Source organism: Dendronephthya gigantea, unplaced genomic scaffold (genome assembly GCF_004324835.1).
Source record: "Dendronephthya gigantea isolate DGI-Jeju-01 unplaced genomic scaffold, DenGig_1.0 000034F, whole genome shotgun sequence".
Classification (NCBI taxonomy): domain Eukaryota; kingdom Metazoa; phylum Cnidaria; class Anthozoa; order Malacalcyonacea; family Nephtheidae; genus Dendronephthya; species Dendronephthya gigantea.
The window spans coordinates 85,679-109,344 of record NW_021163044.1 but is presented as its reverse complement, the minus strand read 5'-3'; the positions used below and the strand labels follow the sequence as shown (position 1 = coordinate 109,344).

General features: G+C 34.7%; 6 protein-coding genes and 2 long non-coding RNA genes across 12 annotated transcripts; 4 read left to right on the top strand and 4 right to left on the bottom strand.

The window, feature by feature from the left end:
* The first annotated feature begins 71 nt into the window (after nucleotides 1-71).
* Nucleotides 72-3,816, top strand: LOC114525259. 2 transcript variants are annotated; one of them, XR_003687177.1, is made up of 3 exons: nucleotides 72-381; nucleotides 483-528; nucleotides 3,580-3,816. It is a non-coding gene; the product is annotated as an uncharacterized LOC114525259 (long non-coding RNA). The 2 variants fall into 2 exon arrangements; XR_003687176.1 differs by lacking the exon at nucleotides 3,580-3,816 and adding an exon at nucleotides 986-1,198.
* LOC114525257 (calcium and integrin-binding family member 2-like) lies at nucleotides 633-3,281 on the bottom strand. 2 transcript variants are annotated; one of them, XM_028546487.1, is made up of 8 exons: nucleotides 3,137-3,281; nucleotides 2,027-2,061; nucleotides 1,811-1,910; nucleotides 1,588-1,692; nucleotides 1,376-1,418; nucleotides 1,195-1,304; nucleotides 1,039-1,127; nucleotides 633-905 (listed from the first exon to the last, which is right to left on the bottom strand). In XM_028546487.1, exons 1-8 carry the CDS (start codon nucleotides 3,191-3,193, stop codon nucleotides 884-886), a joined length of 561 nt encoding a protein of 186 aa, XP_028402288.1. In that variant the 5' UTR covers nucleotides 3,194-3,281; the 3' UTR covers nucleotides 633-883. The 2 variants fall into 2 exon arrangements, with proteins under 2 accessions (XP_028402288.1, XP_028402289.1); XM_028546488.1 differs by lacking the exon at nucleotides 3,137-3,281 and adding an exon at nucleotides 2,229-2,388 and having other exon boundaries at nucleotides 635-905.
* Nucleotides 3,513-5,738, bottom strand: LOC114525255 (SWI/SNF-related matrix-associated actin-dependent regulator of chromatin subfamily E member 1-related-like). Its single transcript, XM_028546485.1, has 8 exons — nucleotides 5,635-5,738; nucleotides 5,076-5,445; nucleotides 4,894-5,008; nucleotides 4,792-4,817; nucleotides 4,493-4,694; nucleotides 4,213-4,326; nucleotides 3,761-4,094; nucleotides 3,513-3,660 (listed from the first exon to the last, which is right to left on the bottom strand). The coding sequence occupies exons 1-8, from the start codon at nucleotides 5,655-5,657 to the stop codon at nucleotides 3,639-3,641; spliced, it is 1,206 nt and encodes a 401-aa protein (XP_028402286.1). The 5' UTR covers nucleotides 5,658-5,738; the 3' UTR covers nucleotides 3,513-3,638.
* A 64-nt stretch (nucleotides 5,739-5,802) lies between these two features.
* LOC114525292 (high mobility group protein 20A-like) lies at nucleotides 5,803-8,329 on the top strand. Of its 2 annotated transcripts, XM_028546542.1 has the most exons (7): nucleotides 5,803-6,139; nucleotides 6,530-6,644; nucleotides 6,718-6,924; nucleotides 7,007-7,112; nucleotides 7,194-7,406; nucleotides 7,495-7,866; nucleotides 8,170-8,329. In XM_028546542.1, the coding sequence occupies exons 1-6, from the start codon at nucleotides 6,111-6,113 to the stop codon at nucleotides 7,857-7,859; spliced, it is 1,035 nt and encodes a 344-aa protein (XP_028402343.1). In that variant the 5' UTR covers nucleotides 5,803-6,110; the 3' UTR covers nucleotides 7,860-7,866; nucleotides 8,170-8,329. The 2 variants fall into 2 exon arrangements, with proteins under 2 accessions (XP_028402343.1, XP_028402341.1); XM_028546540.1 differs by lacking the exon at nucleotides 8,170-8,329 and having other exon boundaries at nucleotides 7,495-8,019.
* LOC114525289 (leucine-rich repeat-containing protein 71-like) lies at nucleotides 7,912-11,939 on the bottom strand. Of its 2 annotated transcripts, XM_028546537.1 has the most exons (17): nucleotides 11,742-11,939; nucleotides 11,411-11,581; nucleotides 10,996-11,254; nucleotides 10,837-10,911; nucleotides 10,696-10,764; nucleotides 10,428-10,575; nucleotides 10,243-10,326; nucleotides 10,087-10,164; nucleotides 9,655-9,747; nucleotides 9,375-9,448; nucleotides 9,208-9,259; nucleotides 9,089-9,131; nucleotides 8,910-9,007; nucleotides 8,721-8,829; nucleotides 8,518-8,636; nucleotides 8,324-8,440; nucleotides 7,912-8,247 (listed from the first exon to the last, which is right to left on the bottom strand). In XM_028546537.1, the coding sequence occupies exons 1-17, from the start codon at nucleotides 11,839-11,841 to the stop codon at nucleotides 8,236-8,238; spliced, it is 1,701 nt and encodes a 566-aa protein (XP_028402338.1). In that variant the 5' UTR covers nucleotides 11,842-11,939; the 3' UTR covers nucleotides 7,912-8,235. The 2 variants fall into 2 exon arrangements, with proteins under 2 accessions (XP_028402338.1, XP_028402339.1); XM_028546538.1 differs by lacking the exon at nucleotides 9,655-9,747 and having other exon boundaries at nucleotides 7,913-8,247.
* Nucleotides 11,940-11,960: 21 nt separating this feature from the next.
* Nucleotides 11,961-15,556, top strand: LOC114525291 (cell division cycle protein 23 homolog). The gene is made up of 15 exons (XM_028546539.1): nucleotides 11,961-12,124; nucleotides 12,493-12,700; nucleotides 12,955-12,997; nucleotides 13,130-13,229; nucleotides 13,315-13,447; nucleotides 13,619-13,796; nucleotides 13,907-14,004; nucleotides 14,086-14,167; nucleotides 14,273-14,437; nucleotides 14,551-14,659; nucleotides 14,764-14,839; nucleotides 14,923-14,984; nucleotides 15,100-15,178; nucleotides 15,275-15,391; nucleotides 15,468-15,556. Exons 1-14 carry the CDS (start codon nucleotides 12,018-12,020, stop codon nucleotides 15,305-15,307), a joined length of 1,473 nt encoding a protein of 490 aa, XP_028402340.1. The 5' UTR covers nucleotides 11,961-12,017; the 3' UTR covers nucleotides 15,308-15,391; nucleotides 15,468-15,556.
* A 71-nt stretch (nucleotides 15,557-15,627) lies between these two features.
* On the bottom strand, nucleotides 15,628-16,585 carry LOC114525293. Its single transcript, XR_003687179.1, has 4 exons — nucleotides 16,546-16,585; nucleotides 16,267-16,414; nucleotides 15,951-16,090; nucleotides 15,628-15,872 (listed from the first exon to the last, which is right to left on the bottom strand). It is a non-coding gene; the product is annotated as an uncharacterized LOC114525293 (long non-coding RNA).
* A 1,007-nt stretch (nucleotides 16,586-17,592) lies between these two features.
* LOC114525288 (protein prune homolog 2-like) lies at nucleotides 17,593-22,951 on the top strand. The gene is made up of 9 exons (XM_028546536.1): nucleotides 17,593-18,328; nucleotides 18,923-20,246; nucleotides 20,352-20,561; nucleotides 20,645-20,992; nucleotides 21,098-21,206; nucleotides 21,540-21,674; nucleotides 21,845-21,931; nucleotides 22,034-22,132; nucleotides 22,226-22,951. Exons 2-9 carry the CDS (start codon nucleotides 18,941-18,943, stop codon nucleotides 22,260-22,262), a joined length of 2,331 nt encoding a protein of 776 aa, XP_028402337.1. The 5' UTR covers nucleotides 17,593-18,328; nucleotides 18,923-18,940; the 3' UTR covers nucleotides 22,263-22,951.
* The last annotated feature ends 715 nt before the right edge of the window (nucleotides 22,952-23,666 follow it).

Here is a 23,666-nt window from a genome sequence, read left to right as displayed (position 1 = left end):
CAGAATAATTGGATCTAATCAACTGTGTAAGGTTTATAAGGCATATTGTTATAATATCTGTTGGCACTTTAATGTCTTAAGCAATGTTTGGCAACACTGTCGAAGTATATGAGATCAATTGTCTAATTCCAACATCAATGGTTTTGTAGGAGCAGGTGACTGGCAGTTTATCAAAAGGAAATCAAGTTCTATAAAAGATTTACGTCTAGGCTAAGATACGCCAGGTTGCGAGTTATCGTCTTTGGAGTGAACCAATCTTCACCACAGATTTTATTCACCCTCCTCACAAGTTTCTGCCTGCGATCCGGCAGAAGTACGATGATTCATGTCTCTACCCAAGACGATTGTAGACATTCAATGGTTGATCAGGCATGCTTAGAGGTCAGTGTCTTGACAGTGATGGGCTTACAAGTTTCGTTTGCTTTTTTTGAAGTTGGAGTACTAGTCTGGAAGAGTTAGTAGTATTTTTATTTGTTCCACAGAGATTTTAAGATGGTACCTCGTGAAACTGTGGATAGGACTCAACAGGTTAGTTAATGGTTGCATGACATGTAGGAACATATTCTTTAAGGATGTACCATGTCAATCTTCACCACTATCTAAATATACCATCATTTTATTCGACATGAAAGCGAATGATTAATACATGTCACAGCATTTTATTTTTATAAAAATACTCTATCACACTATACATGATCAATTAAATTAACAGTATAGAGCAGCAAAATCATATCAAACTAGCAGTGATACATAATAAATAGTTTAGAGCTGAAACTAATGAATGTCAACCATCCCTGAAGGCTTGCTGGTTATAATTGCTACAAAAGTACTATTTTACACAATTTATAAAATGTTCTTCAGTCAAACATCCATAAACCATATATTACATTCGAATACGAAAGGCACTAGAAAGAAAGAACAGGTATTTTTAAAGTATTACATTGTAATGGTAAGAAAAGGTAGATGAAACATTTTGTCTTTTTAGAGAACCAAAATACACAACTGTGAGAGCAATTAATGTCAACATAACAAACATACTCTACAAAATCTGGAGCTTTTGATATGACATGTTCAAATTCTGCAAATGAGAGTTGGTTATCTTCATCCAGATCTGCTTCAATAAATATCTAAAAAGCAAGTCATATACTATGAAATAGGTAGATCATAAGTTGTATGCTATTGCAACTTTCTTACTTTATCAATGACATTTTGGATGCTATCCTCAGGCAATCTCTGTTCTCCACAAAGTTTTGTGATCATTTTCTTCAAGTCATTCTCACATATATAATCATCTTCATTGAAATCTACAAAGGAATTAAGTCGGTCAGCTTTGCTACCAACATACAAACCAATAAATAATTTTATAAATCCTTACCATATATCCTAAATGCATATTCAACTTTGACACTTTTTGGAGCCTAAATTGTGGTCATGATAGGTATGTATTGTCTGTCAGATGTCATTACAAATTATAAAGTAAAGTGTGGCAAACTTTTTGCTCTGTAAGTATTATGATATCCAACCTTTATCACAAATATTTGTGTGATACAAACACCTGTGTCAACATAGACAAAGAAATGTACTCACAGCCTCACTGAACACAGACATCATATCCAGAAAATCTTCAAATGTCAAAGCTCCATCACCAGAAGATGAAAACACTTTACATATCCGATCTCGAAAAGGATTTACCTAAAATAAAAAGCATGCAAGCAACATCATAAACTTCTCTCTTCCAATAGAATTTTTTATTTTTTTTCCTAATTGAACATAAAATACCAATTGAGCATATAAAGTAAAGTTCTCTTACATGTAATTCCGGCAACGTAAGTATTAATCTCATTGGTAGTTTGGCATTCTTATCTCGTCGTACAGCCTCTGGGTCGAGTTGACTGAACCGTTTGTGGACACTGAATATTTAGAAATTTTATATGAAGAATGCAACAATTCATTATTGAACGTGGTTTTAATTTAATAATTGCCGAATAATATTTTATTCAAAAAAAACACACATTCATTCACTTACTGAAGAATCTCTTTTTGTGTAAAATACGTGAGCTCCTAAAAATATTATTTTTTATATTATTTTAATATATAATACTAGTTTCATAGGTTATGAACAGTTGGAAAGCGGTAACAACATAAATATACAATGTAAACAAACACACGTAATGTCAGGTTTGATCATTTTTCTGAGTAATTTTCGTAATGTTTCGGTCAAAAAATACCTGATAATCTCTAAGTTCTTCTTCGCTAAATTGTGAATGATGAGAGCCCATGATATTAAGGAAGTTTAACGATCAATAAAGCCAAAAGATTATAAAACTTTCTTCATAGTTCCTTTGCCTGCTGTTTATTTATAGTTTGTATTTTGGGATACTAATATGGATACGCCAGAAGTTGGTATCAGCGTGTGGGTGGGAGGATAACCTCCCGTGAAGATTATTTTACTCTTCCATACTGACCATACATAGGTCAAAGTATATACGGAAAGTTTACCTTAATCGCGATTATTTACACGAGGCTGACATTTTTTCACGTGTTTTTCGTATTAAAACCTAGCGGTCTTAGCTTTTCTTCGCAGACTCAAGACCCTTTTCATTTATTGATTGGACCTACACCTTCCCACACACGTAATACGACGTGAATCACGTGATCCGTTTATTCTGTTATCAATGAGATGGTCTGATTGACTGCCCTAAACTGGGTACTTTTTTGAATCTGTCATTATCTACCATAGGCCAATACGTCTGCCTCGTAACTATATGTTTAGGAATGATCTATCAAGAAGGATCTTCTTCATGATTCTGGCTTGTTAAGAAAATGCTCTGAGGGTCTGCCCTAAACTAGGTGTAAAAAATCAGCCATGAATTAGCCGTGCTCTCAGTTGACGAATGTGCCTCTTTACCAGATCCAGATACTCTAAAGGATCTACCTCAACAAGGTGTTTTAATAGATCTGTTAGATACTGTTACCTCCGCGTAACTAAGAGAAGGCAGTTTTCGTAATAGAGAAGAGCTGCCCACAAGGAAAGCTCTTATTCTCACAGTGCATCCGAGCTGCTGTAAACGAACTTACATGGAAGTTTATGTTGAAGTTATTATCATTACCTGGTGATATTATATATTATCACTACCTGATAGTCTTTAAGTTCATCCCATGTGAATGGTCCAGTCGATTGAAACAACCCCATGAATAAACTAGAGTCAAGGAATCGACATTTCTCTTGTACTAGAGATCCATCTTCAAGAACCAAATTTATACATACGCCGTTTTAGAAAATCCTTGTCTGTATAGACCAAACTATAGCAGGTACTCTAACAACCCGAGCAGGTGTGAAATATTTCATAGCAAGTTGTCCTTGACCTTGGTTTGTTTCCACCAACTCGCGTGGTTAAAACAATACAGAACTAGGATTAAATCTTTAAAAAACAGCTAGTAATCAGTATATGTTTATATATATAGGTTTCGACAGAAACTAAATCATTTAAAAACCAGATTTTCGTGTTAAAACATTTATTATATTACAGCATTATATGAATGAATCATGAAAAGCAGTCTTCTTTTACACTCTTTTAGAACATGGATCAAAATGCAGGAATTGTCCACGTCATCTCTCAGAAACACCGTTGTTCGTCTCAAGACAGATTGTTCAAACAGCTGAAAAAAAAAGAATGGTTAGATCTTAATGGTTACTCTTAAGTCCTGATTCGTATTTATTTCAACGTAATATTCGAGCAACAAACTATTTTTTGCATACTTTGGATAATCTAAGTCCTTTATGGCTTTTTTTACTTTGTTTGTTATCGCATTGTCTCTTGAATTACATAACTTTACCAAAAGCTCTCTCAACTCAGAGAGTGTAACATCTGTAGTGTCAAGTAGTTCGGAATTGGAAAAACTCTGCGCCAAGAGTTCTCGAATGTTCTTCAAATATGTTTTCAGTCCCTTAATGTCCTGCTCTGATTCTATTTTTTCATCATCCAGTTTACCAATCGCCGAGTTAAGATTGTCAATATGTTTGCTTAAAATCGCATTTTGTTCCTCTATTTCCGTTGTTGCTTTACGTAGCTTCCGCAGCTCAGACTCTCGACCTGGGAAAGAACAATTTTAGTAGATTTTTTGAACCAGTTTGCTCATCATCAATAAATGTTTTCCCTCTCTGATGCAATAACATCGCAATCATTACCTTGGCTGTTATAGGTAACTTACTTTTATTATAATGTAGGAAGGCTTCTGAGAATATAGGAACTTCTAAATCAGCTTCAGAAATACCAGACATATCTGGAAAGTTGCTTGCTTGTGTAGTACTGGGCTGAGGAGCACCTGAGGGTGATGCATGAGGTTTAATATAAGTCCATTAAACATTCTGATTGGTATCAAATACTTCAATGTGCAATCTACCAATGCTATTGACATGCATTAGCTGATGATGAGAATACAATAAAATACTCTGAGAACAAACAGAACTGTGATAGTCTTCACATCATACCCTGCGCCACTGTCTTCTTCTCCCTAACTGCCTCCACAGGAAGCTCCTGTTTTCCAGGAACAGTTATTTTTGTTGTTTTTCTATCATGACTTTGAGTTTCTAGCACATTACGCTGGTGTTTACGGCTTTTTGAATGTTCTCTAAAGTTATGTGTGCTCTCAAACCACTTGTTACATGGAATGCAGACCAGATGACTTCCTGGCTGTTAGGAAAAAAAATTGTTTAGTAGAATTCACCATCCAACAAGTGCTTGGTGAATTATTGAGTTTTAACCATTATGGTAACAAATTTTAACTCACAGATGATAATTCTTCTTGTTTGAGAGCTATGAAGATGAACGAGATTCATTTTGAACAAGCATTTTTTATTATTGCATAGAATTTAATCTGTAATTTCCTCACCTTTGATTGCTTTTTCTCGTTCTTCAACAAATTTTTTGTATGTGTCTGAGCTATGGTACTCCTTTAATTCAATCACATATTGTTTTTTATCTCTTTCTGCTTGGTCAAGATAAATCTAAAATTCCATGTGAGGATAAGTCATGTTGTATTTATTGCAAATCTTCCAAATTTTGAGTACCAACCTGTTTTTGGTCTGGGGGTAACTCACTCCACATACTCCCAAGACATTTTGTAATATCATGGACACCCATGCTTGGATTTTTTGTTCGAAAAGCTTCACGATTCTTGTTTAGAAACTGAAGGTATGCACTCAGTGGAGCTTTAGGTGCATTCTCATCTTGCCAGAGTTTTCGTTTTCCACTAGTTACAACAAGAGTGCTTCTGAAAAGTGATGAACTAGGACTAGTGGTTGTGCCAGTAAGCTTTGGTTGCATCTGGATACTAGTACTGCCTGGCGTAATAGTTTCTAAGGTTCTAACAGAGGAAGATCCAATGACACCTGTTGTAGAGGTCATACTAGATATTTCTGGGGTGGTCGTACCAGCGATAGACCTGCGTAGCAAAAGTATTAGAGTCAACCAAATGAATTGATATAATGTCTATATTACATGTGAATCAATGGCATTGTAGTACATCTAAATCCTTATAAAGGGGGTTGATACTGTGAGAGGACAGGGGGGGGGAGTTGAAAAAAACCCTGTGTCTAAAACAACGAGCATATTTGGCATTCAGTGTACGTACCTTTGTACCTGTATGTTATCCATTTCGGTGATTATTTAACTGGAATAATATTTTAAAGCAGTGAAAATTTCAAAGCAATATATTTACAAAACAAATGTAGTGAATATGAGGGTACGTCGTGTAAAGAGTGATATCATGGTTCTCGGTCTAGGCCTCTCGCACGTGCCTTACATGTTGTTGGAAAGAAATAATTTCTTGCTTTTATTTTATTTTTTTTTTCGATTGCAAAAATTATATTTCGATCAATCTGCGTGATCTGGTGATTTAAGAGTTCCTAGTTCCTTGCTAAATTAAAGAATTGCGAGGTGAATTTCATGATACGGTACTACAATTTGGGACTATTAAAAATTTATGTACTTGTAATGGTCTAATATATTGAAAGTATAGTATTAATATTTCCACGAAGATGGGGATGTATTTCAAATATTGCATCATTATCAATTGAACGTATTGTTCTGGAACTTGTATTTTTGAAAATGGAAGACGAACGATCCGTAACACCGCAGTAAGTGCCATATTTCATACAAGTCACGTCTGATATGTTGAAATATGTTTATATTTAATATTAATTTTTTAACGTACGTGGCTAGTTGCAACAAACAATAGCTTTGTACGTTTCATATTTGAGTGCTGTTATTGCAATAAACATTTTAAAATATATTTAATTGCATGAAATTCCTGTCAGCAAAAGTACTGTTTTATTTGTTTATAATTTTGAAATCACATCAGGACCTCCTTTCATAATGTCATAGAGGTGTAAGCTGAGGTTGTTGGAGTTTTTTATTGAAGGCTATTAACCTAATGAATTGTAATGTATGGTTCTATTAAAGTGAAGAGGGACTGTAAATTATTGTACACCTGCTAGTGTCATCTAATTGAGTTTGTCGTTGACTAGGTCAATCTCCAGTAATGATGGTGCTGAGTTACCAGACTGTCAAATGTCTGATAAAGTATCTCCAAGTAGCAGCAACAATAGTCCTTGTCCAGAGAAACAAGAAATCATATTGAAGGTACAAAACAAAAAAAAATATTGACATGTTGACTTCTAGTTTTTTTTTAAAAAATACTTAAATTATCTCCCAGGAACCTCCTAGTAAAGCATCCAAAGGAAAGAAGCGTAAGAAATCCATGAAAGACACTAATGCCCCTAAGGCACCACTGACTGGATATGTTCGTTTTTTAAATGAACATCGTGAGAAAGTACGTCAGGAAAAACCAGAGTTACCTTTCTATGAAATCACAAAAATTCTAGGAACAATGTGGAGTCAAATGCCACAAGAACAGAAACAGGTATAATTGATTACTCAGTATTAGGCGGTTTATGCCATTGGAACTTCATAAATATTTTAACAAAATATGATTGTTTTTCTAGTCCTACCTCAATGAAGCTGAAAAGGATAAGGAAAGATACAGTAAAGAATTAGTAGAATATCAACAATCTGATGCCTATAAATCCTTTGTTGCTAAACAAGAGCAAGGTTAGATTACTAGAAATTATTTTTCTTGCAAGTATTGGTTATTTTCCTCAATTTTTTTTGTTATGAAATTGACATTAACAGCTGAGAGAGAACATGAAAATTCCAACAGTCAGAAAATCTCAGAAGCTCATAAAACAGAGACAAGTGCTCAAATTGCAGAGAAATTAAGGGAGACTGGAAAACATGGTGTAGGAAACAATGACTTGAAAAAGGGAAACACATTCAGTGCTCATCTTGGTGAAATTAGTTTTGACATTCCTATATTTTCTGAAGAATTTCTCAACTACAATAGAAGTAAGGCTTATTTTTGAATATGCTTATTGCTCAAATGGCCGACAAATGAATAGAAATATGGCATATTAAATCATGCTCCTATTGACAGGTCGAGAAGCTGAACTACGCAAGTTAGGAGATTTGCGTAGAGCAAACAACGATTATGAAGAGCAGAATGTCATGTTGAGTAAACATATTGACAACATGAAGTCCGCTATTGATAAACTTGAGGAAGAAGTGTCAAAATCTAGAGAAGAAAATAAAACACTTCAATCCAATCTCACACATGTACGTCAAATGTTGGCTCAAAGTCTAGCTGATGTCCGTCTACCACAGTCTGATCGCGAGCCCAGTGAAGATTGCATAGAAGAATTTGTAGAAGAGCTTTATAAAATGTTTGATAATCCAACTATGTATGAAGAAATCCTTGGTAAAGTGAAAGAAATGCTAAATGGGATATCCCTTCCTGAGTGAAATTTTTGTATGTATCATTCAATAAGTACAGTAACTCAACATTGATCTTGAAATGGTTTATTTATCATAAAAGAACGTCATGTTATCATAAACAAAGAGACGTATTAAGTTCTTAAAGAACTGTATATTTTGTTGAATATTTTGTAAAATAAACAGTTAACCAGTTTTCATCAGATAAATGAATGATTCATGCCCAGGATTGATTTACTCCATGACTGTTGAAATCCTTCATTTGTTTCCTCCGTGTACAGAGAACAATATTTACATCAGCTACAAAAACATCTTTAATCTTTCCTCATTTCACACTCAGGAAGAAAAGCTGGAACTTTTTCTAAAGCTGGAAGCTGTTCTTGTTCTCCACAAAGATAAGTCTTCCTCACTCCATCTCCTACAATGAAGGAAACAAGACTATTCGGTAACTTCACAAAAATAAACAAACTTAATGTTTTATATTCTTCTAAAACCTTTATCGATCCGGCGTCATCATGAGAGGCATTGTCTGGTTTGAAAAATGGATCCCTTGTTATCATCAATTCTTGCAAGGTCTGGTACACCACATTATCATCTGAAATGTCATTCCTCTAAAGAAGTAAATCATTTTTATTCCAGATCATAAGAAATGATGTCATTTTAGTATTCCATGCGTTATTTGTCTTACCTTTATTGAGAGTCTTAGCAAGCCAATGCCAACATGTCTTGCCTGAGCTACAGCTAATTGTGACTGATATTGTACTGCATGAAGCAGACTTTTCATTCCAGGTTCACCAATCTTATTTGCTAAATATCAAAACAACAATTTCAACTGGAAGGTTTTCCTCATGAATAGTATAAACGAGCAAATGCAGAAAAGCAATATTTTACCAGAAACATTAAGATTGATAAGAGCTCTATTTCCAGGGATATAAAGTTGTCCTTTAATCTCTTCCACCGGCTCTAACAATGGATTTGGAAATTCTACAACGTCCGAAGCCTGCAAACAGAAAACATGCTATTTAAATGCAAAGGTTCTTTCAACTATCCTTAGAAAGCTTTCGAAAGATAAACTCTTACATCTTGATCAACAACTCCACTAAATCCTTTTCTGTCAACTTTTACCATCGATGTTTTCTTTCCCTTCTTTGCGTCCTTTGACGCGTCTGTTGAAGAAGCTTGGGAATACAATGGATTTCGTTTTTATCTTTACCGTTACGGTAAGATTGGGTTGATAATCAACTTCTAATATATCAAACCTTTTTTCAACGGTTTGTCATCCACTGAGATCTTCTTGCTTTCCTGGAAATACAAGATACCAAGAGAAACATTCAGGGAAAAGAGAAACAGAATAAATTTTTCCGGAGATTTAACATACCTTCTTTGCTCCTTTCTGTTTGTCTTTCTTCTGATCTTTACCAAGATGACTTCTGTTAGAGAGAATGAACACATAGAATATCAGTGAAGATTTGGTAATGTTCCCTATTCATTCGTCTTGCTGTACAATATATACCCTGGAATATACCCCATCATCCCTGGACTTACCCACTTCGTACACTGGGAGGTCTTTCACTTTTCCCAACTCCATGACTGACTGATTTCGATGGCGTTCCAGCGGGCTGCAAATTTTACCGGATTTAATAAAACTCTTATTCGTAATCTGAGATGATCTACATTCTGAGGACGTTTTTATTCTTAATATTTGTATCAGTTTATTGTGTGATTGATACGTGGTTTTATTTGCGAGAATTGACGTTAGATTGAAGGTTTATATAGTTTTTTGACATGGCAGGCAGGCAGGCACGCAGGATTAGCTAAAACTTACGGTTATGAATGTTACTTTATGGTTAGATTTTCTCTTCTGTAAAGTGTGGTGATCGTTTGCAACGAAGACTGCTTCAGGATTAGTAAATACTTGCTGAATAAAATAAATTTTCAGTATAAAATGTGGTATAGCAACTGTCTGAAATAGACAAAATTTTATTTTAGGCAGTTTTTTAAACCACATCTAATGTAAAGTTGTTGTTTGAAGACGCGCTGCGACACTTATATTTTTAGAGTTATAGTTATTTATTACAATGTTTAAGTTCTGTTTTCTTACCACGTTTAAGCAAAAGGTTTTAACGATTAGTAATTTAACCTATTTAATTAAAAACTGAACAAAGATTTATTGAGAATCGCTACACGTTTGGCTCCAGGCATTTCGTTAGTCAAACACCTTATTTCCGCACATCAACAAATGTGATAAAATTTTCACCTCCTCGACATTTTTCTTTGACATGAGAAGACGACGAGCGACAGTTTCCTCGTGATTTAACGCAAATTTTGAAATCACCTGAGAGATGAGAAAAGATATGTTGTATCATCAACTATATGCCCCAGCTTTGCCGGAATTACAGGGGGGGGGACATACTTCTGCAAGCTTTATCGCACCAGCGTCTTTAATCAAATTGCTTCCGAGATCAAGACATAACAACGTTCTATTTGTTCTTAATCCCTAAATAAGAATACGCAAAATAACAGGTTTGGAATAGTTTCGAATCCTTAATTCTCATCCAAATTGTTACTCGTAGACAGCCAAATATATCATTACCATACCCTAGCGATCGAATCTACTCCTTCGCATGAAATTTTGTTAAAACACAAGTTTAATGTAAGAAGATGTTTGTTTGATGTCAGAGCTTGGCCAATACGAGTGGCTCCTTGATCATTCACATAACAGTTCCTCAGAGATAAATTTTGTAGTCTAGAGATAAATAGAGTTTTTAGAAAGACGCGTGTCATGTGGAGTGACATTATAACGAAGACTGATCTTCTCATTCTGACGAGAATACCACGAAATTATTTTTTACATTTTTATACATACGTGCTTTCTTCCGGCAAAAACATTCCATAACTTTGCAGATGCACAGGGTTGCCATCGAGTGAGAGACTCCTAAGACAAAAAAATCGTCCGTAAAGAATATCAAAGATATATCCGTAAAGATATTGGGACACGCAGACGCACCTTAACAAAGGTAAATGTTTCATGACATTTGCCAAGACTTCAAGTAGATGATCAGTTAGACCTGTGTTATTGAAACTAAAAAGAAAGGCAGTGGAGATATCAATTTACCGCGGTAATACGCTCATTTTAGTACCATGTAGAAGGCATAACATAGCTTACTCAATTTTAACCAATTTGTCTTGCGTAGGTAATGTTAAACTCAAAATTTCCATAATTTGATTATCTATTTTCCATCCTCTGATATAAACTTCTTTTGCCATGGATTTTGTCCCTTCATAGACTTCCCAAACAGCTTGTACGCAAGGTTTAAAATATTCGTATTTTTCTTTGAGAGCGAATGTTGCTGGTGGACGATCAACATCGCTTCTATTTGTGGATTGAGACATGGTTCTATCCATTTTTAAATCATCTTTTTTATCTGAAATTTGTTATATATACTGTAACCAACAGTTTTTGAAAGAATAAACTATAAATTTTATCCACTATTACTGTGTCTAACTAAGTCAAAAAAATGGTGCACCGTGTGTGAAAGAAAGGTAGTCAACTATGATCATAAGCAGGTGTATTAAAATACCATCTTTTTTATCCCCTTTCGCGGGAGGCTGAGTGCTTTCTGGACCAGCACTACTGATTTTCTTAGATTTTGGACGGCAAGGTCTTGGTACAACTCGTAACTCAGGAAATCCTGCTCTCTTCGCTAATTCATGAAAATCCTGAGCAAAGTTATTCGTCAACGCATACGGACCTACAATGTGTCATTCAAATTAATGGTAGTTAGCTAAAAAATTTGCCCTGATAAAAAAGCGAGGTGCTGTATATAACCCTGGATAGTTAAAAGATTTTATTATTTTATTTGTGATTTTATTATCCATGAAAAAACTAAGTTAAGATTCACGTCAACTAACCCTCTCCCTCATCTGGAAAACTTTCGTTGCTAACTTCATTTATGTTTTTATCAGTTATATTTGTAGAGGAGGGTTTCTCGACGCTCCCTCTCTTTCCCATTATTATTTCCTAAGCAATTGGACTGTTTTTAAACGTATTTGGTATGAAAAAAGTCATTTATTGCAGAATTTATTGCATTTCGCGACCTCCATATTGTTTTCGTGCTTGTTGTCATGGTAATAGTTCGTCATCCTGCTTCGCCAAAAACAAATAATGCGAATCGGGTGCACATCAAGATGGCGGTAAATTTGATTAATGAAAATAACTTACGAGAAATAAAGAATGACCTTCGTATTTGTGCTGAAAAGTGTTTGTCCAGGGGGCTTGTCCATACTGCAAAATGGTAAGTCAATTTAAACAACACTAACAGATCAAACACAGGTCATACACTCATACCTAACCCCAAGTGTGGACCATCTTTTATGCTGCAAGAAAATTATTTTTATTATAAAAAATATCATGAAATAGGTATATTTCCCGTCTCATTCTACTCCATACTAATAAAAAACTGTTTTGTATAGTTGAATCAGCTCAACCATAGTTTAAAGGCATGTTCATGGACTCAACAATTACTCCCTCCCCCCCTGCACCCAATGCATGCTCCAGGATAGACCTGTTACATACTGCACTAACTCACCCACTCACTCTGTTGGGGCCCAAATAGTTTTGGCAATGCTATCACATTTATACAAAGTTTTTTTTACCACGAAGGGCTGCGGACTTATCCCTAAATATCAATGTTACTCTACCTTCTGAACAACCAAAGACAACCCCGGATATTGCATTATGGTCTGAGTACGACCGCTATTTATTGGGTAAATCATGTTTTGATTCCAACGAATTTCAAAGGGCTGCCTTTTATTTGGAAGATTGTCAAAGTCATCATTGTTATTTTCTCAAGGTTTATTCCTTGTATTTGGTAAGCATAATTATAATGTAAGCCAAGAGATGATGTTCAGTCTCAGCTCGAGCCTCCAGACCAGTTGTGGGCAAAGGTTTTAATCACGGAGAAAATGATACAAACATTAAGTATATTATGTGGCTTTAGAAAGCTTTTGTACACCAAAGAAAAAACTTTATAGTTTTTGGTGCATGGTTATATGACACATATTTAGTGCAATGTACAAAATAGACATCAGCAAAAATTGACTAGTTATTGAACTAAATTTTCAGGCTGGCGAGAAGAAGAAAAATGACCAGAAAACTGATCTTCTTGGTAGGTCTAAAGTAGTTGTTCATTAAATTTGCTTACTATATACCTGCTCCTAGGTTCTCTTTGCTTTTGGTGCATGGTAACTGGACAAGTAAACAGTTAACCTTAATTAATATATTTTTCTTTAAATTTTAGGCCCTTTAGAAAAAACTTCAATTGTTAACAAAAATCTTGAATTACTCAAGATAGAGCTTTCTAAAAAGCAAAAACATTTAGATGGCTTTGGTCTTTATATGTAAGTATAATTTTGAAATGTACATTAATTTACTAATTTGCAGCATTTGAGAGGGAATATAATGTTATATTAATGAATTATGCAGGTTTGGAATTGTATTGAAGGAGCTAGACTTGAAACAAGAAGCATTAGACATACTTCAACAGTCTGTGCAAAAAGAACCATTACTTTGGGCAAGTTGGCTAGAAATTGCAGCTCTCTGTAACACAAAAGAAGAGGTTCAACATCACTTAATTCTCACTTACACTGTAGTATTTAGTTCCAACGGTTTTTTATGTTTGTGAAGTTTGAACTGATATTGCATTCCCATCAGTCTTGATCCACGCTTGGTTAGTTCAAGGTATCACAGCGTATGTTCATTGACCTTGAATTCGCGCGTGTTTTTCCAGGTTCAAAATCTAACGTTACCGAAACACTGGATAAGGATGTTTTTCGACGGTCAGGTAGCTATTGGGCTACAACAGAATAACGAAGCTCTTCAAATGTACACAGATCTTTTGAACAACGGCTTTAAGAGAAGTTCATATATTATGTCTCAGTTAGCTCTGGCACAGTATAACTTGAAAGGTAATGTCCGCAATGGAATGAAATCTCTCGTGTAAATTGCGTTCAGGGCAAGTCCAGTTACAACGCTATGTGTTGTTAAGGTAAATTAAAATTATTGCTTTATTTTCTAGATTTTGATGCCGCTGTTGAACTCTATGATGAAGTTAATAAAGTTGATCCGTTTTCTGTTGATAACATGGACACATACTCCAATATCTTATATGTTAAAGTATGTTGTCATAAATGATTGTATGTCAAATGATTTCATGAATTTACTTGAAAGTATTTGTAACAAATATATATTTTCTAGGAAATGAAACCAGAACTTAGTCATTTAGCTCATCACTGTTTTGAAATTAATAAATACCGAGTGGAAACATGCTGTGTTGTTGGTGAGTAGGAACTGCTTTGTGTAAAGAAGGTGGGGTAAGGGGTAAGGGGATAGGCGTAGAGAACTTCAATATACTATTCTCTAATTATGATAATAAATATTTCAGCGAACTTCTACAGTTTACAAGCATGTCATGAGAAAGCTATTCTTTATTTCCAACGAGCATTACGGCTTAACCCACGATATCTGTCAGCTTGGACGTTAATGGGACATGAATATATGGAAATGAAAAACACTTCGGCAGCTATCGAGTCTTATCGTCAAGCAATCGGTACGTCCTCGTTTTTGATTTGTCAACTGCCGACATTCATCATGAACATCTAGCAAAATTAGCCTTTTAGAACGTACACTTTTTTCACTAACTTTAGTTTCTGAATTCTCTAGAGGTTAGTCCGCGAGATTATCGAGCATGGTATGGACTGGGTCAGACATATGAAATATTAAAAATGCCGCTGTATAGTTTGTACTACTTTTCTCAAGCTCAACGGTTGAAGTGAGTGAGTCGTTGAGACGTCATTTTATGTTTGTCACAGCTTCACAATCTCGCAAAGTTAAAACAAATTCCTATTAATTTAATAATTTTATTGAATTGTTCAGACCAAACGACTCTCGTATGGTTGTTGCACTCGGAGAGTGTTATCAGAAACTCAATCGTGTGGACGAGGCTAAGAAGGTATAGAAGGATATAGGGGGATGTAGAAGATTAAATTATTACGCATGTATCTGTATATTAACTGACTTTATATTTGTTAATAGTGTTATAGACGAGCTATAGCAGTGGGGGATTTTGATGGCATTGCTGTTTTACAGTTAGCAAGGTAATTAATTTGCGACTCGGCCTTATTCTCAAGACGCTGAAAAAAATAAAAGTGAAACTTCAATATTGCTGAACGATCTCACTTTTCAATTCAAACTTATTTTGTAATCTTTCAGATTGCATGAACGACTCCTTGAGGAAGATGAGGCAGAGAAATATTACACAAATTACATAAAAAAGATTGAAGTTCTTGGGGTGAGGAGCTCTGATTACTATCTTTCCACCAGAAAGATGAAAGTCATTTGCTAAAATATCGACAAACTCATTCAAAATCTATTGAAATACTTTCAGGTTTTGTCGACTGAGGATCTACCTGGTGCCTAAAAATTTTTAACTCGCCATTTCATTAATAAAAAGAAATATGATGATGCTGCAAAATTTGCCCAAAAATGTTGTGATTATGCGGAGGTAATACTAGAGAGCAGCGATAACATACGATTAACTAACAAACGATATGCATTTTAAAAAGAAATTTATTTTTCAGACTCGTGAAGACGGGAAGACAATGCTTCGTCAAATTTCCGAACTTCGATCTGTCGCCGAGTGTACGTCGACGCCAGTGAATCGTGTACCTCCGGAAAGCCTCCAACGCCTGACTACCGATATGCAAATCTCACCCATGAATTTAACGTTTTCACCATAAATTAAAGGTTTGTGATCTATAAAAAGCTGTTTTCTTACCCACCAGCTAACGAACTATTGAAATATTTGAAGTATAATGTTTTTACATTGAAGATGGTCCGTTGTAATTTCTCAGTTCGATACTTGTTTCAACTGAATTCAAGCATACAGCAATTGGTTCGTGTGTGTTATTATGAGAGACTTGGGTACTGCCGGACACGATAGTTTGTTCACTGTGACTTGTGTCGTTGCGAGAGACAGTATTATCCTAAAGAAAATATAGTAATCAACCACTTTTTTAAGGAATATTTCTATGAATGCATCCATGATGAAGAAACTGACTCACTGATTGAACAGGATCACAACAGACATTGGTGCAGGCTAAGATTGAACCAATAAATGACGTCATTATCATGAGAATGTTTGCTGCCGTTAACACAGAGAGCAAAACACGTGATACATCACCATCTTTGCAACTTATGGCATCTAAAGATTTTTGTAGAAATTATAGAAAATTAGGATTACTTTAAAAAAGGTAAAACAATTAAAGACATAGTTAAAATAATCTACTACGTTTTGTACCCGCATGGGCAAACTGAAATATTTATGGCAAACTTTGGAGTTGATCCATGAAAAACATCTTCCATTACCATGAAACTTACGCGATTTCTTAAAACAAATGCATTCTCCTGTTATAGTCTTTCCACAAGCATCGGGCTCTTTATACATCTGCCAAAACACTGAGCTAACTGCAGCTCCAATTGTGGAAACGACAACTGAAATGATATGAAATCCAATGGAAGCTTTCACCTAAAAATACATAAGATATGTAATTATTCTCTGAATATAAAACATGCACATATTCTATGTTTTTGGGAAGTGTTTGTCTTCCCTTTCGGCCCACTCTTCCTGGGATAACAAAATATCCGATGTTAACTTACATAAATTGTGGAAGATGTGGTTTGACTCCAGACAAAATGCTAAAAACACCCCGGGAATTGCGTACTGTGAGAGGAAAGAAAATATTGCTAAGATATATATTGTCGACAGGATATAGTTCTTCTGACCAGAAAAAATCTTCATGGCAGGTGTTTCTAATATATGCGCGCCGACTACTAAAATCATATTTGGTTTTATATACAAATTAACCTTTCGTTTGTCAAGATTTTAAATTGTTATAGTGCATATTTACAGATCTTTCATGAGGCGAAACTACCTTCTGAATTAAAAACTGAGAGACATAACATTATAAACTTAATCCTTGAGCTTATTTTTTCAGAGGCGGCTGAGCGGACTTTAATGAACAGATGACAACATGAATATTTTATTGTATATGTGAAATATATTCATATATCTTTAAAAAAAATACTGTTTCATTGCAAAAGATTGTTTAAACGTTCATTTTAATAACGTTACACATTATAATTAGAAGTTCCTGTTTTGGGGCTGGCGAAATGATTCGGTTTTAATATATTCTAGTTTTGGATTTATTCTACGTCGGATGGCTTCTTCGTCTTAGGCAAGCAGCTGTCACTTGTCCCCTCTTCAAGTCTTAAATACGTTTTATTGCCAGCGTATTAATTGATAAAAAGTACACACATATTATAAAGGACAAATAGTCTTATATAGAAAGCTGATTACTACTTACATATAAGTAAAACAGAGAGTACCATTGTATTCCTGCCGAATATTTGTGAAGCACTATGTTTGTACAAATTACGAATGTTAGAGATAAGACCAGCACTAACACTCCAATAACAACGAAATACAAGCGTGTTCCTCTCAGTCGTACCATTTGAAACTCTAAATCTTCAAAGATGTGCTTGAAAGACACTTGCTAACGAATGCTCAGTTCTTACAAAAGAGTATATCGTCGTTAATGAATCTAATTGGCACGTACTGAAAAAAGTGATTTTTCCTTTCCCCGCGTCGTCGTCATATCATCTGATTACGGCATTAATGTCATTAATATGCTTTATTTTTACGAAGTTATTATTTTAAATTGTGTAATACTAGAAATATGTCCTCTGATTGGTTGAAAATGTAATTATCATTTGCAATCAGCTTTGGCTTGTTTCAATTCGACGCGTGATTGGTCAATTTCTCTAAGAAAGTTGTAGGAAATGATCTAAAGTAATTGACAGAGGTGAAGTATCTCCAGTTAAGTGTATTTTCTTTCCTGTCCTCATGAAAGTTTGACAAGGTGGAATTACTTTCTTTAATTTCAAGTTCTGCTCTAGTGAATGTCTGATACTATGACATGGTAGCAAAGGCCACGGGGTTGCCCCACCGCCCGCTTCGCCGTCGTAAGCAAAGGGCAGTGATGGTTTCTAGGTAAAAAAACCTGACTTGCGAGGTTGGTTCCGTCGTCCCTGACATCATCCATGATTCCTCCTCCACTATTGCGTAATTGCTTCTCGGGCTATTGTGCCCAAAAATTTTGGGCCGCCTGTGACCCTGTTCTTTTTAACAGGTCGATAACTAAATCAAACGATACAAAAGGGGGAAAAATAAAATTATTTAAAAAGTTTGCTCTTTTTTATCTTAAGTAAAAGAGATGTGACTGTCTAAATATGTGAAGATACGCTGTGGTGTGCAATTTATAGAAGGACAAAATCTACATTATTTTTGTGTAATACGAGAACAGTCAAAACACGTATCGACGAGTGAAAATTAATCAAAGTGATATTGCCTAGATTGTCATCGAGTTCCTGTGTATTCAAGGTGAGATTTCGTTTAAACTGTTGATAATTTTACCCTTGTTAGTTTTCATTATGCATGTTTATCTTTGAGGGATTGAGGTAAATAGGAAGTAATGAGTAAATGCTTAAACTTTCTACTGCTAAATAGTTGATAGTGTTCGGAATATTTTGACAATAGATTAGTATTAAAATAATTAAAATCAGTATGTATGAATATTATGATTTGCGCAATCTATCGTGAGATCAATGATACCACATAATGATTGCTGGGGAGTACAAAGCAAGGTTTTCATTCTTATTTATTATTAAAAGACAGTTAAAAGCAAGCTAAACCTACTAAACTCACCCCGAAACCACATCAATAAACCCTAATTTGAAAGCTTACCCTACAATTAATATAATGGGTAGGTCAACCTTCATATGAAAAACAATGTATGATATATGTATTATATGATACAGATCTTCAAAAAAATAACTCTTTAAAACATGCAAATTTTATGATAAAAGTCTACTGTAAAATTATCTACATAGGATGCACATTGGAATTAAATACTTAATCATAATGATTAATCATGATTATACTGCACTTTGTGAAATACTTTATTAATATATTTAGACAAATTTTGAAAGCAACATGACTGCAAATGGTATAAGTCTGGACAAATTTCTTAGCCAAGTCACGACCAATGTTGTTAGAACTGCAATTGAGAAGATTGCTGACCAGACCTTGGAGATAATGTATGATGAAGAGTCACTCTTGGAATGTTTGAATGAGGAGTCTTTCAAAGATTCAGTTATAGAAACAAGTTCTATCCACTATCATGATTTGCCAGAAATTGCATCTGATGAAATTACAAGTGTCTATTTACAAGAGAGATGTTCTAAACTTGTTGAAGTTACATTAAATGATGTTTATGATGAATTACAGCAAATATTTGACTTGGAGGGCCAGGAAATGATAAAGGATAATGGAGTATCACAAAAGAAAATACATTCACTTGATTGTATTAAAAATTCTGATGGTGTCTCTAATTATTTTCAAGATTTATCTCTTAGCATAATAAGAAATGCCTATGAGAAGTGTGGGATGGCAGATGGTAAACACTTGCAGAATGATCCTTTTTTGGTTTGTGATATGGAAAATGATATTGAAAATATAGGCATTGACACTCAACAAGGAAATGATCAGTCAATTGTTGAGCAAAGTATTAGTAACAGTATTGACAAGTGCAATTTACCTGATGGAAGAGGTACTGCAGATGAAAATTATTTAGAAACAGTAGTTGGAAAAAAGGATTCGAATAGCACAGAAAGTTTCTCAGGTTTCACTACAGCTAATTCAACAATGTACAAGTCAAGCAATAGTTTCTTAATGACAAATAATGAAACCCAAGAAAATGGCACCACAACAATCGATTCGGAAATGTTTACAACAGCTGATGATTTTCAAGAACAGTCAAATGAAAGTTCTGGTCTACATTTTGATAAAGAATTTTTGCAGGAGACTACAGTAATGCAAAGTACTCCAGAAAGATTTGTAGACACCACAATAACCCCAGGCCCTCGTCAGAGTACACCAGTTGCTAATGACATGTCTCATGATCTTGACATAAGCTTACCAACAACAGAAACATCTAACATCATCCCTGAAGATTTAAAATATGGTAGCAATAGTGGTGCTGGTCAGCAAAAACCACTTCAAGATCAGTCCATGGAACATGATACAAACCTACCTAAAGATGGACATCATATTGCAGAATATGTGAGAACATTGCAAGAAATATCTGGTGATGAGTCTTCTCTTGGGGATCCATCCAGTCCTAGAACACTATCACGGCAATCAAGTGCATTTGGAAATGTAACCTTAGAATTTGACACTGATTGGGAGGCCAGTATGAAAGGTTTGCAAGATGAGACCAGGATGAAATCAAAACCTGAAGGTATCTGTCATAGTCTTGATATATTCCTGGTCTATAAATGAATTTAGTGATTGGATGGTCTGTAAGCTCTTTGTGATAATGCATATTTGTTGTTACTATAATTAGAGAAACACAAGGTTATCCTGCATGAGTTATCCTTTGAAGACCATCATCGTTTGAAAGCCCCAGAGTTATTATGTCCTGTGTTCTTGGCCGTTCAAGATGACAGTGACAATGAATCAGGAGATGAAAGAACAAAGAGAAATCAAAGGATGTCCCAGAGTATTGATGATCTTTGTGAAATGATTTCTGAAGATAGTGATGATGATGATCAAGGTACATATAAATTATATGTTGTACGTTGAATTATATGTTGTGTCATGTAATCAAACTTTGTTGATGACTTTCTTTTATTGTAGATTTAGGCCCTCTAAGACGTCGGGCAATGTCACTGGAATGTAAAAAGCCTTCTGCTAAAGAACAACGAAAGAAAGCTCCAACCAGGGAAGAACTTATGGCAGCATTTGAAGAACTTCAACATGAAATCATGGAGGAGAAGGACTCTGAACATGAAATTGTAGAAAGAGAAGGTGTAAATGAGGAGGATGAGGGACACAATGAGACACAAAGAGGAGAAATAATGGATATTCAGGAATATAATGGATTGAATGATCCATTAAGATGGCAAACTGTCGTTTTTAATGGCCAACACAAAGTCATTGACTTGAAATTACTCGAACCTTTTCTCAAGGTGTTAACACATGGAGGTAAAGGCAGTTTTTCGATTGCTTTATGTAATTTTCATATGGAGTAATATTTACTTTGGAAATTGGAATGTACATTATAATGTTTCATTAATATTCTTGTCTCAGGGTATCATCATGAAGGAGACAAAAAGACTGTCATTGTTGTACTAACTGCTTGTAATTTACCAAATAAGAAGATGAAAAGATATGCATTTTTGATGGAACAACTTTTCTTGTAAGTTGGTTTGCTAATTTCATTAGTCCATGAGTGTCAAATGTTGGAATCCTAGGTATAAGCACACTGGCTGCAAGTGCCTGAAGTTAAAATATCTCATGCAGACTGGAGAGAAGTGGAAATCTTAATTTCTCCATGTGTACTTGTTTGTATTAACCAGATTTAATTGGACGTAATTATAAAATCATTGAATGACAACACTAAGTTTTTAAAAAAGACAAACTACTAAAATAGTAATTTTTTTGTTCAATTGCTGGTCCTCTGCACAAGTTGCAAGAGAATTAAGTAATTTCCCAATTCTCCCATGTATGTTTTTTATATTTTTTTTCACAGCTTTATAATCAGTACTATGGATTTACTGGTAACATCAGAAGATTATATCTTTGTCTATTTTCATGGAGGAACAAGCAAGAATCAATCGCCAAGTTTTTCATGGTTAAAGAAATATTACCAGTATATTGACCACAGGTTAGTGTATAAATTAGCATTCCAGGAATGCGTCATTCCACGTCATTTACAAATGAAAAGAGTTCCTTACAGTACCTTAACTACCTTTCATGATTACAAACATGTCTGGTTTACGTACGTACAACAGGGTCTTTGTTTAATAATACCGGACTTTTTGCTATGTAATTTAGATTACGAAAGAGCGTCACCAAAGTATTCGTAGTCCATCCTAATCTTTGGCTGAAAAGTGTCTTCAGACTTTGTCGTCCATTTTTAAGGTAATATTTTATAACTTCACTCTGCTTAATGCGTAATAATGTAAGCTAGCATCTCCCTCAAAAGTATTGAGTTTATGCTGACTGATCTGTGTATTGCTTTAGCTCTAATTTTGCGAGAAAATTAAAATTTGTGAACAATTTAAAAGAACTGTCAAGTTACATCAAAACGGATTTTATTTTCATTCCTGACGAAGTTATAAGGTCAGTATACCAGACGTGCATAGCATGGGCATGGCAAGTATAAGACGGTATTTCAATTCTAATTCAGTATTTCATTGCAATATTTTGTTTTAGGGTTGATCCAAATTACAGGAAACAACACGACAGTTAAAAATATTTAATCCAACCGCTTTTAATATTTAATAAAGCTTTAGGAAATGATTTTATTAGTAGAACAGTGACGCGATAATTATGTATAACTTTTTCTGATTAAAGTTTTATTGCATGGAAAAAAAATATTGAATATTAATCTAATGACTTTACCTAATATATTCTGCTATGAATCAGTTGTGTATGTCTGTTTTCCACTTCAACCGTATTGAGGCGACACGTAGCATATATCATTTCTCACGGTTCCCTACGATTGAAGTGGAGAACAGGCCTAACTGTTTAACTTTTAATAATATATACATTTCATTTCCTTTGGATAATTTTCTTTACAACTTAATATATCTTAATCAATAGAGTCAGTTTACAATAACAAGCACGTATGATTTATCGAGTGGAAAGTAAAATATCAAAATGATCATTATGAAATATTACTTCGTGGAACAAACTTCTAAAATTTAAAAGTAAAAGCACTATGAATGAGACAACATTGACAGGAAACATTACCGAACATATTATGAAATGTGAAATGTTTGGTGAGAAAGGAAATAAAATACCTCGACAATATTCTACTAACTTCATAGTTAATAATGCGCTGAACGTTATTGTCAATATAATTTTGGCAGTTTTAAGTGTAGATCTAAACTTCGTCGCTTTTGTTACGATCTGGAAATCAAGGAAACTTTATGAAAAAGTCTGTTTTTTTGTGATGATGTTACAGTCCTGTGCAGATCTGTGCGTAGGGCTGTTTAATATTCCATTAACAACCTATGTTGTCTTTTCTGAGATATCCTCTGCTCCTAATAACTGTATTTTGGTTGTATTAGAAGTAAAGATTGCCTTCGTACTTCTTGGAATTTCGATGATGATGTATGTACTTATGACTTACGAAAGGTAAGCACTGTATGATTCTATTAATCATCCGTGTCCCTACGTGTCCTGGCACATGTTTTCTTGAGTCATATTTCATCGAGTCATGAAGTCTCTAACCATTTTTTTCTTCTGTCGTTTTAGGTTTATGTCAATAGTGCATCCGATCTACCATCGAAATAAGGTCACGAAGAAAAGAATCACCATTATTTTGATCATCATTTATTCCTTCTTTTTAACTGTCGTGAGTTTGTCTTTCTTTTACCAAGGTGTAACAACGCTGTTCTTGTTGATAGTTCTTCCACCCTGTGCATTGTTTGTTGTGGTAGCTTATACAAGAATAGTCGTTGTTGCTTCTAAGAGATGTCGTGTTTTTCCACAAGCAGATAATGAAAATGTCTCACAGAGCCAAAGAATGAGAAAACGAGAACTTCTCAAAGACATCAAACTTGCGAAAGTGTGTCTTCTTGTAGTCGTGTGTTTCTTTATCTGCTTCATTCCAGGACCGTCAGTTTTTATTTTTGTTAAGGATACTGAG